Genomic DNA, 12,151 nt, shown 5'->3' with positions numbered 1-12,151 from the left:
TGGATCAGATCACACGGGCCAGCCTTCACTCTACATGCATCAATGAGCCTTGGCCATCCATGACCCTGTTACTGGTTCACCACTGTTACTTCATTGGACCACTTTTGATAGATACTGACCACTGCAGACCGGGAACACCCCACAAGAGCTGCAGTTTTGGAGATGCTCTGATCCAGTTGTCTAGCCATCACAATTTGGCCCTTGACAAACTCGCTCAAATCCTTACGCTTGTCCATTTTTCCTGCTTCTAACATGTAATACAATATCTATCTATCTATCTATCTATCTATCTATCTATCTATCTATCTATCTATCTATCTATCTATCTATCTATCTATCTATCTATCTAATCATTAGCTTTCTCTCTGACGGTTCACTCGGTCCTCCAGTCCTCTGGGTGGCGCTGATTATTATTAGAGGGTTTTGTTTTCACATTTCTTTTCCACTAGGAAATTCATGAGCGTCACCAACATCAGAACGAAGTAAACAGAGCTGACAAAGAAAAGGAAGAAAAGAAAGAAAAGAAATAAGAAGGGAATTGTCGGTGAGTGAAACTGTTCTGTTTGATGCCTTTGTTTGGGTAGAGGTTATTTGTACACAGATGGATGACAGAGCCGTTTGTTGTTGTTAGCTTGTTGGCTAATCATGGGGCGCAGAGCAGGCTTCCAAAAACCAGGCATGTGCTAATGTTTAATAACAATTTTAAAAAATCTACGTTTATATATTTTTATCTTTTAGACACAAAAGGGGAATGTTTGATGTAATTGTCTATTGTTGGATTAACATAAATAAGGGCACGTTATGGCTTAACACCAGAGTCAGACTGTTCTAGAAACATGTGTGTTCAATATATTAACATTATAGAAATGGCTTTATTTATAAATTGTATTCATTTTGACACGTTTCATACATAGTGCTTAAAAATTCTGGGAATAAAAAGGAAAATAAAATAATAAAATAGCACGTGAAACAACACACAAATAAAGATCATTTGGTGTTAAAGCAGATAGATAACATAATATTAATAAATAAAAATAAACTGATCGGTGCCAGTGAAGTGTTTGGCTAGATGTAGACCAAAATCCTACTAATGTATGTATATATAATGATGTTATAAAAAATATATTATTAATATTCGCAGATCAGTGGTGTTTAATAGTATTTTGTGTGGCACGATGTAGCGTGATCTGGTCACGTGACACCAAATCGCGGTCACGACGACGTGCGTGCTCGTGCCCGTGATCTTGTTTATTAACCCCGAATTATCATCATTATTATTATGAAAAAGTAAATGGATTGTTTTGAAAACAAGAGGCTAAAACAATATGCCTGAAATAATACAAAAATCACAAAAAAATATTTTATATATTTTAAAAATAATAGTTTACGTGATGAGTGGAGTGAAACGTTATTTTTTGTTGTTTGTTTCGTTTTTATTTATTTATTTATTTATTTTCAAATACGTTCAGTGCAATAGGTTAGTACAAATTGATAATGATGGATGGTCTTAGGAAAGAAGTTTAGATGAATGTACTGTAATGCTCTGTAGTGATCTGTGGGTTGTTTATATATGTATATATATATATATATGTGTATATATATATATATATATATATATATATATATATATATATATATATATATATATATATATATATATATATATATATATATATATATATATATATATATATAATTTTCCTAAATATTTTTAAACAGTAAGCTTTAAATTGACCATAAGAAGGTACACAGATCAGCCATAACATTATGACCACATGCCTCATATTCTGTTGGTTCCCCTTTTGCTGCTAAAACAGTCCTGACCCATCAAGGCATGGACTCCACTACTAAGGTGCTCATCAAAACATTCCTGAACCATTTTTGCTTGGTGGCACTTTTGATAAGATACTGACCACTGCAGACCGGGAACACCCCACAAGAGCTGCAGTTTTGGAGATGCTCTGATCCAGTCGTCTAGCCATCACAATTTGGCCCTTCATCAAACTTGCTCAATCCTTACACTTGTCCATTTTTCCTGCTTCTAACACATCAACTTTGAGGACAAAATGTTCACTTGCTGCCTAATATATCCCACCCACTAACAGGTGCCATGATGAGGAGATCATCAGTGTTATTCACTTCACCTCTCACTGCTCATAATGTTATGGCTGATCGGTGTATGATAATATACATGTGAAAGGGTTAAGATTATTACATTCTTTGTGTCAGAGTCCATGATAAAGAATCTCTAACAAATGAGCTGCAATTGAAGAAATAATTTTATTCTTTCATTTCCCACTAAAGCCTATAACTATCTGATTTTTTTTTCTTCCTTCAGTGTGAATCTGAGCTGCAGTCATGGTGTGCATCCCCTGCATCGTCATCCCTGTCCTCCTCTGGGTTTACAAACGCTTTCTGGAGCCCATCGTCTATCCGTTCATTGCTCCATTCATCAGCAAGTTCTGGACCAAAACAGCGGTGCAGGAGACGGGAACAAACAACACAAAGGCCAACCAAACGAACCAACCAAGCAAGGTAAAGTCCTATTCAGCATGCACTGTATTGCTATTGTGTTAAAATGCATGCAATATCTCTAACAGGTTCTTTATGAGGTTTTTTGAAGCGTTGCATGTGTCTTTCTCAGACAAGATCATTTCAGCTTCATTCTCTAGACCATGGCTGCCTGAACTCTGTATCTTACTGCTATGGTGTGAAATTTTAATATCATATCTAAGGTGTTTTATTTCCTATTTCCTTCTTCAGACCGAATGCAATGGAAATGCAAACGTGTGTACAGCCAACGGGACAACAGCCGTCTCGGATAAAAAGAAGGACTGACACCATACGCACCTGTGGGAACTTGTCATGTTTTATGCAGCATAGCATAGATCACTGAACGTAAATCATGTGGCTACAACAACATTATGTTAAGCAAGATTAATTCAGTCTCACTTAGAATTTCCTTACATGGAATAATTGTAATATAATTTAATTTAATATATTGACTTACATTGCTTACTCTTCATTCCCTGAAGACTTCAGACCAGATTCAGATGACTATTTGATATGTTTCCAGAATGGTTTTGGAGTTAGTTTGTAAAGAGAAATAAATATTTACATATCACAGCTTTTGCATTGTTTGTTTGTGTGTGTTGTTTTTATATTTATATTTTTGGATTTATTTGTATATTATGTTGATGAAGCCTTAGTTAATGAGAGTAATCTGCAGTGTAATACACAGTACACTTGAGGAGGGAATATACATTTGATATGTACAAGCAAAGTATTTATGTAATACAGTACAGCACCAATTGGATACACCGATAAGGCATAACATTATGAGCACTGACAGGTGAAGTGAATAATGCTGATTATCTCCTCATCATGGCATCTGTTAGTGGGTGGGATATATTAGGCAGCAAGTGAACATTTTGTCCTCAAAGTTGATGTAATAGAAGCAGGAAAAATTGGCAAGCGTAAGGATTTGAGTGAGTTTGACAAGGGTCAAATTGTGATGGCTAAACGACTGGATCAGAGCATCTCCAAAACTGCAGCTCTTGTGGGGTGTTCCCAGTCTGCAGTGGTCAGTAGTCCAAAAAAGGAACAGTGGTGAACCGACGACAGGGTCATGGATGGCCAAGGCTCATTGATGCAGGTGGGGAGTGAAGGCTGGCCCGTGTGATCCGATCCAACAGACAAGCTACTGTAGCTCAAATTGCTGGAGAAGTTAATGCTGGTTCTGATAGAAAGGTGCACTATGGGGAAAAGGCAAGCTGGCGGAGCCAGTGTCATGCTTTGGGCCATTTTCTGCTGCGAAACCTTGTGTCCTGTCATCCATGTGGATGTTACTTTGACACGTACCCCCTACCTAAGCATTGTTGCATACCATGTACACCCTTCCATAGAAACGGCATTCCCTGATGGCTTTGGCCTCTTTCAGCAGGATAATACACCGTGCAACAAAACAAAAATAGTTCAGGTGGTTTGATGGTTTGATGACCACAACAGAGTTTGAGGTGTTGACTTCCCCGTATCTCAATCCAATCGAGCATCTGTGGGATGTGCTGGACAAACAAGTCCAATCCATAAAGGCCCCACCTCACAACCTACAGGACTTAAAGGATCTGCTGCTAACATCTTGGTGCCAGATACCACAGCACACCTTCAGGGATCGAGTGGAGTCCATGCCTTGACGGGTCAGGGCTGTTTTAGCAGCAAAAGGGGGACCGACACAATATTAGGCAGGTGGTCATAATGTTACGCCTGATCGGTGTATATTTAATATATAAAGAAGTCTATTCTATTCTAAGTCTAAGTCTATTCTAACTTCTATTATTATTATTATTATTATGATTATGGTTATTAACTGAAGCGGAGTTCCACGTTGCGTCTATAATTATAAGAATCTTACGCCACCAGATGGAGACCTTGATCCAGCGTCTGTGCTGGCGCAGGAAATGACGTTTCACGTCAACGCGTGGCACTTAACCCCGCCTTCTTTGGGCTATAGCCCCGCCCCCGCCGTTGGGATTAACGAATCGGATTTGAGATCCATAAAAAGGCCAAAGATGGCGTCGCTGGGACGTCGCGTCGAGAGAAACCAGACGCCGAAGTTCGCTTCAAAACAAACGTCGCTCCCGTTACATTAGCATCGCCGCTTAACTGAGTGAGGGGTGGGAAATAAAACTCAGAAATGGCGTCGGGTTAAGGATTAATGCGGGTTAATTTTTCCTCTGGATATAATTACATAAGTAGTTCTTCTGGAGCGCGTGTATGTGAATATCGATATCTTGCACGGTTAATAATGAACTCGGATCATCTGCATGGAGTGACACGGACTGTTAGCGAGTATGCTAACTAGCTAAAGCAGCTAGCCTGGAGCGGATTTAGCCTGCGCTTTTGGATGGAAAGAGCCGGGTGTAGATCAGATTAAAACGCCGAGACGGATTATTTGTGTTCGCCATGTATTTTCTGACGGGCTGGCCGCGGAGGCTGCTGTGCCCGCTGCAGAGCGCCGAGGAGCCCTTCCACATCCAGCCCAGCTCGCAGCGCTTCTACTTCGCCGTGCTGTCGGACACACAGCTCAGCATCTGGTTCAGCAGGGTGAGTGTCCGAGCAGACTGAACACAGATACCCCCGTGGGGTGTGAAAGTATGGAGTTGGCGAGTCTTTTTGTGGTGAGAACACAGAGGTTGAGCTCGGAGCCCTGCCGCGTCATCCGCTCCAGCTGATCACTTTAGCCCTGCTAGCTCACCCTGACATTTTTACCTATAAACCACCACGATAACCAGAAAATAATAATCTCATTATTACGCTCATTTATTTTTGACTCGCAATTTATAGTCCTTGTAGACGGGTTTGTGACTTTAGCTCGCCTGAGTAGCTTAATAACTTTATGTAAGAGTTAGCTAGCTAGCGCTAACCTGGATGTAGGAGTTAGTATAGCGCTAACTTTTTATTACTTCACTTCACAACCTCAAATTTTTTTTTATTTACATGTGAACGTATAAAAGATGTCTTGTCGTCCTTCTAAACTTCTAAACATTTCTCACGTTAAACCTTTTGCATGGTAGCTGGAAGAATTTAGAACTTGAAAGCGTTTTCTTTGCTAGAGTTAGCTTTAAAATTATCCTGGAGATTTATTTATTTTTTGCTTGTTTAAGGTCTGTATGTTATCCATTGTAAAAATGTTCAATGTTGAGCTTTTAAGTAAATATTATGTTAGGGTTTACATTTTAATACTTTTATTAGCTATAACATCGATCACGCTTATGTATGTACAGTGAGGCAAACATCAACTTGAAGCTTTCACAGTACATGAATTGCTACCAAAGCTAATGATACTGTAGAGATCAGGGTTCAAGCCCCCAGCACTGCCAGACTGCCACTGTTTGGGGCCCTTGAGAGAGGCCCCCAACCCACCCTGCTCCAGGGGCACTGCATCATGGCTGACACTGCTCTCTGACCCCAACCCACAAGGATGGGATATGAGAAGAAATGATTCCACTGTGTAGAATTGTGTATATGTGACAAATAAAGGCTACTTATTTATTATTTGTAGTAATCATAACTATGATTTATCAAATCCTAATCCGTATGAAATGCTATCCTAATACACTGTGTTGCCAAAAGTTTTGGGACACCCCTCCAAAGGAACTCTTAATGCTTCAGCATGCCAAGACATTTTGGACAATTTCATGCTCCCAACTTTGTGCACAAAGCAAGGTACATAAAGACATGGATGAGTGAGTTTGGTGTGGAGGAACTTCACGGAGTCCTGACCTCAACCTGATAGAACACCTTTGAGATGAATTAGAGCGTGAGCCAGACCTTCATATCCAACATCAGTGCCTGACCTCACAAATGCACTTCTTGAGGAACGGTCAAAAATTCCCATAAACACTCTCCTAAACCTTGTGGAAAGCCTTCCCAGAAGATTTGAAGCTGTTATAGCCAGCTCCATAGGGCCAGCTCCATATTACATTCATGTGCATGTAAAAGCAGACGTCCCAGTTTTGGCCTGGCTCGCAGTCTCCGCTCTTAATTCATCTCAAAGATGTTCTATCAGGTTGAGGTCAGGACTCTGTACAGGCCCGTCAAGTTCCTCCACACCAAACTCACTCATCCATGTCTTTATGGACCTTGCTTTGTGCACTGGTGTGCAGTCATGTTGGAACAGGAAGGGGTCATCCCCAAACTGTTTCCCACAAAGTTGGGAGCATGAAAATGTCTTGGTATGAAGCTGAAGCATTAAGAGTTCCTTTCACTGGAATTAAGGGGCCACGCCCAACCCCTGAAAAACAACACCTGAATTCAATGATTTGGAGGGGTGTCCCAAAACTTTTGCCAATATAGTGCATCTTATCCCATCAGAGGAGACAGTCAGCACTGTATGAGTAGCTGTTTGAGTATTCATTTCTATTGGTCAATTAGTAATTCAACAAAAGCTGTTCTCTAGTTCTTCCTGAAACAATAAACCCTGTTTAATGTATTGCTTCATGTACGTATCCCAATAGCAGTTTTTAGACTGACGTTATCCCAAGACTGTGACCTATTGAACCAGTGTTGATGTATTCATTGATGGAGACGTCAAAGTGCTCTTGTACGTCGCTCTGGATAAGTCTTCCAAATGCCAGAAATGTAATGCAATTGTCATTTCCATAGCTGGAGCAAAAACTGGGGTCATTATAATGTTTTGTTAATGGGGTCAGACAGCAACAAACTGCAAAATTCACTCCATAAGAAAAAACAATGGGATTTATATCAATAGTTTGCATATTGTATTTGTGCCTGTACCAGATCTTAAAATTGTCTTGTGGCTGAGCTGGAATTATTTTATTTTGAAAGTGCCGCAGTGAAGCTCACGTCCATCAACAGAGCCCTCCTTAGAGTTCCACATCCAGCCTTTTTTTGGAGGATCTTTTGCATTTGGGAGATTTTGACCCGAATGTTTAACTAGCATCCAAAAAGTGAGACTGAATTTGCTTCACATTTCAGCTTAGAGACTATAAACTAGCTGGGATATTTAAAAAGCAGGAGTTTTTATTTTTAAATAATGATAATAACAATAAATCCTACACGCTTTACATTTATGGAAAGGGAAGAAAACTTTTCCAGGCTTATTCTTACACATTCTTGAACTGCCTGTCGAATTATAGTAGGCTTTATCTAGTATGGAATTGTCAGACTAAGAAACTTTTTCTTTTCTGCTTGCTTCACTGTTTTTCCCCCACAGATGTTTTAGTCAGCTAGTTTATGTAACCTCTGTGTAAAATAGGATCACATCATATTAACCAGTCCAAGTCTTTCTGTAGGTGTTGGCATATTTACATTTCTGGCTTTTGGTAGACGCCCTTATCAACAGCACCCCTGGTGGACCTGGGAATCGAACCCAGAACCTTCGTATAGTCCCAACGCCTTTACCACTAAGCTACCACATCCCTTATAAACTGCTATTCCTTTTTAAGATTCCAGAGTTTGAGCTCATCAGATCTCGTTCTTTTAGATTAAATCAGTGTCTCATCACTACTGATGTTTATTTGTAACCTGTGTAGGGGGATTTCCATCAGTCTGGTTTCTGCTTTCCTCACGGAAGCCTACAGCTCACCAGAAACCCTGTCCTTTTTATCATGGTCACTGTGCTGATGTTAAAATGGTCAATGGTCAAAAAAAAACACCTCGTGAACTTAGCCATGTGGATGAGTCGTAAACCTTTAATGTAAAGTCTTGACTAAATCCTATTCTTTTTACATTCAGTGATCTCTCTCTCTCCCTCCCTTCAAGCTTTACACTTTTTTTGTTTGGCTATTCTATTGAATGGTTAATGTCAGGGTATTTACAGTTTCACACCTCCCTGCTGCCTTTCTTATCGCTGTCTTTAGGATGATGCATTTTTTTTGTCACTTTAGAAAGCAGGCAATGGAGTGATTTTTGCTATCATTGTTTTTTTTCAGCATCTGCTCATATATGTCAAAAAGCACAAACAGCTGGAGGTGTGGAGAAATAGTCGGGATAAACTGGAGACTAATGCTGTAGAGATGAATGTTTTTTTTTGTCATTAATGTAATGCCGTAAATAGGGTTGTTTAAACCAAAATGGCGAAGCTCATACCACCGGTGTGGACCCAAGACACTAAAGCCAGAAATCTCATCTTTTTCAAGTGTGATTCGATCTCAGACGCTGCTTTTCCACATCAAGGTGTCTGTTACTAATCAGGAGCCATTCAGGCGTTTCTGTCTGAAAAGAGAGCAGGTACTTGAACTACAATATATATTTTTTTTTTTCCCTGCAGCTCTACAGCGCTGAGTCGTGTCATTACATTGTCGCTTGAGAAGGTCCAAATGTCTTTAAAGCAATGGTATTGCAAGAATCTTGTTCTTAAAGGTGCCGGATACTGATGTGGTAGATAAAGACACAGAGGTGCTTATCTATGGCTCTGAGATATATATATATATATATATATAAATATATCTCTTCTGCGTTTCCTGAAACACTTAGACTTCAAATCCTCTCCTACATCACACTGCGACTGATGGATCCATTTTCTTGTCATTGGTTGTCTCATATCAGGAAGTTTACATGTTTATGGTTAACCCAGGCTTGAGCAGCTAGTGAGTAAGAGCTTAGACACGTCGCTATTTACTACTTTCTTTTTCAGGTGCGGAAAAGGTCGTAGTCATTTAGATGAACAGGAACGCCTGCTTGGTAAAACTAAACCATTAAGTATGGCTCAGGGCTATAATCAGACAGTGATCGTGTTTCAGCGCGGTACACCTGCAACGTGCTTATGATGAAAGTGGAATGAAGTTTAGCATAGAATTACTGTCATTTCTGACGTTGTTTCTAAAGCATTTAAAAAATGAAAACCTCCGATTTTCACCCGAGATCAAGCAAAAGAGAAATTGCTTTCAAAGCTTTTCAGCATGCCGCAAATCAAAAGCAGTACCGCGTGCATATTCTGTTTCGTTCTTTCAATGCCCAATCGATTTTCTTTGCTAAACAGTGCGCACTAGTTTATTTCGAATGGGTTAATTGTGTTCGCCTTTGGCACTAATCCAAGATGTAATCCTTAAATAGTGCGCGCCGATCTTTCTTTTGAATGAAAAGGGTAACGTGACGTAACTAACCCTAGGCGTGGTTTATCTTTTCAGTGTGGCATGTTGTCCCGAATGAAAGGCTATGATGCGCTGAATTAAAGTCACGATGGGAGACATATCCCGATTCGGACTTCACAAAGAACATATCGACACAAAGAATCGCGTTGTGTTGTATGATGATAAAGATCAGGACTTATAATATCTCGTAGTGTCCCTGTTGGTCCAGCGGCAGGTTCCCACGCTAGTCCGGGTTCGATTTCTGCGCAGCGACCTCAGGAATGTCATCCAGCATAAAACCTATAACACTTAAAATATGTAGATTGGATGAACCTCTAATGCGACTCCAAACAGGGAGCAGCCAAAGGACATCAGCTGCATTTTATAATATCCTACTAAAATTAATATGCATGATGTCGGAATAATTTTTTGGTTAAGGTCAGCACCCAGGCCTTGATTTTAAACCGTTTCAATATATTATATTTTAGTATATATATATTTAGTATAGACTGATCAGCCATAACATTATGAGCAGTGAGCGGTGAAGTGAATAAGACTGATTATCTCCTCATCATGACACATGTTAGTGGGGGGGATATATTAGGTAGCAAGTGAACGTTTTGTCCTCAAAGTTGATGTGTTAGAAGCAGGAAGAATGGGCAAGCGTAAGGATTTGAGCTTTTACGTTACGTGGATGGACGGGTGTATACGTGTCGCTTACTGGGGAACACATGGCATCGGGATGCACTATGGGAAGAAGGCAAGCCGGCGGAGGCAGTGTCATGCGTTGGGCAATGTTCTGCTGGAAAAACCTTGTGTCCTGCTGTCCATGTGGATGTTACTTTGACACGTACCGCCTACCTAAGCATTGTTGTAGACCATGTACACCCTTCTATGGAGATGAGATTGAGGTGTTCCCATGGCCTCCAAATTCCCCAGATCTCAAGCCAATCAAGCATCTGCGGGATGTGCTGGACAAACAAGTCCGATCCATAAAGGCTAACATCTTGGAGCCAGATAGCACCATACTACCCTCAGGGATCTAGTGGAGTCCAGGCCTCGATGGGTCTGGGCTGTTTTGGCAGCAAATGGTGGACCAACACAATATTAGGCCGGTGGTCATAATGTTATGCCTGATCGGTGTATTTTGCATTGTTGTTTATGTAGACAAGTAATTCTGTCTCATGCCCAGTGTGTTTATTGTACATCACATGTGATTGCCTTCTGCTCTGGCATGAAATGGAAATTTTTGCAAATGATCTGCCTGCTATCCTGCTGTACACACTGGATGTATTCTGAAGCAGTGTCTGGCAGTCTGTCTAAGCGGCTACATATTTCACTTTATTTTCCCAAAGAAACCTTTCCTTTTTAAGTCAGTAAATGTCTCAGATGGTCTGAGAGAAGAATACCGGCCTTATTTTGTTGACTCGGGTCCCGTAGAAAATACCTAAGCGCACTTCCTTTTTCTGCCCTCCTTTGTTGTTCCTGATTGGTCAGTCAGGGAGAGGAACAGGAAGTCCACAGAAAGAATTTCTTTGCCTGTGCGAAACATTCCTCAGAGTATACGTGCTTGTTTACTTGTGCAGTTTTATTCCACACATACGGGCCACACTGCTCTCTCCTTTTAGTCATTCCATCAGACACGCACCCAAGCAAATCACGTGCCGTATTTTGTTTTCTGTCCACTCTCCATCTCTGCTCAGTTCATCATGGTTGCCATGGTTACTTAATGCAATGCACTTTTTTTTTTTTCTAAGCATCAGTTTCCCTTTTTGTGAGCTTGCTTACAAAATTTTTTTACAGCAGCTTGTGACCCCCTGAAGCGATTGTTAGAAAATATTAGCAATATTAAATCAGTGAATTTGTTTGTGTACAGAAATGCCTTTAACCTTACAGCATTACAGTGCTGATCACAGACAATTTCTGATAATGACAGTGCGGTTTGTGATCATGCTCATCCTCATCCAGTTGGAACTTGCTGCTATTCACGCTTCCTCATTTTGATCATCTGCTCCAGGAATAATGTGCTTCTGATAATGCTGACTGCTTAGATGCAGAACGTTTTATTGCATCTCTCTCTCTCTCGCTCTCTTTAACTCGTCTTTAACTTTTCTTTCTTTCTCTTGCAAACACACAATCTTTGAGCTAAGTGAATCCAGTTAATCTGGGCAGCTGGGGTTGTGTGGGATGTGTTAAGTACACTCTCTTAATGTGTCTCATGTTGAGCTGATCCTACATCAGGTCTCTTTTTTGGGTATCTGATACATCTGCTCTGTTATAGTCAAACTGACCCAGGATCAGTGTTCTGTTTCACACTCCTGCTGAACTGACCCAGGATCAGTGTTCTGTTTCACACTCCTGCTGAACTGACCCAGGATCAGTGTTCTGTTTCACACTCCTGCTGAACTGACCCTGGATCAGTGTTCTGTTTCACACTCCTGCTGAACTGACCCTGGATCAGGGCTCTGTCACACTCCTGCTGAACTGACCCTGGATCAGGGCTCTGTCACACTCCTGCTGAACTGACCCTGGATCAGGGCTCTGTCACACTCCTGCTG

At 40.7% G+C, this 12,151-nt stretch overlaps 2 protein-coding genes across 2 annotated transcripts in view; both read left to right on the top strand.

Moving 5' to 3' along the window:
- Positions 1–393: 393 nt before the first annotated feature.
- On the top strand, positions 394–3,126 carry LOC131368796 (UPF0729 protein C18orf32 homolog). The gene is made up of 3 exons (XM_058414932.1): positions 394–544; positions 2,339–2,535; positions 2,764–3,126. Exons 2-3 carry the CDS (start codon positions 2,359–2,361, stop codon positions 2,836–2,838), a joined length of 252 nt encoding a protein of 83 aa, XP_058270915.1. The 5' UTR covers positions 394–544; positions 2,339–2,358; the 3' UTR covers positions 2,839–3,126.
- A 1,424-nt stretch (positions 3,127–4,550) lies between these two features.
- Positions 4,551–12,151, top strand: part of ric1 (RIC1 homolog, RAB6A GEF complex partner 1) — a 53,208-nt gene continuing 45,607 nt past the window's right edge. Inside the window, exon 1 of the mRNA XM_058414786.1 lies at positions 4,551–5,103. Within this exon, the coding sequence (XP_058270769.1) occupies positions 4,963–5,103 (141 nt within the window). The 5' untranslated portion in view covers positions 4,551–4,962. The remainder of the gene's footprint in view (positions 5,104–12,151) is intronic.

The sequence above is a fragment of the Hemibagrus wyckioides genome, linkage group LG18 (assembly GCF_019097595.1).
Source record: "Hemibagrus wyckioides isolate EC202008001 linkage group LG18, SWU_Hwy_1.0, whole genome shotgun sequence".
Classification (NCBI taxonomy): domain Eukaryota; kingdom Metazoa; phylum Chordata; class Actinopteri; order Siluriformes; family Bagridae; genus Hemibagrus; species Hemibagrus wyckioides.
Note: the sequence above shows the minus strand (reverse complement) of the source record. Positions and strands in the feature narration are given on the sequence as shown.

Bases quoted from the DNA above. Each gene is read 5' to 3' on its own strand.
- LOC131368796 (XM_058414932.1), top strand. From the start codon at position 2,359: ATGGTGTGCATCCCCTGCATCGTCATCCCTGTCCTCCTCTGGGTTTAC. The intron at 2,536-2,763 runs GTAAAGTCCTAT...TTCCTTCTTCAG, and splicing joins AAACGAACCAACCAAGCAAG to ACCGAATGCAATGGAAATGC.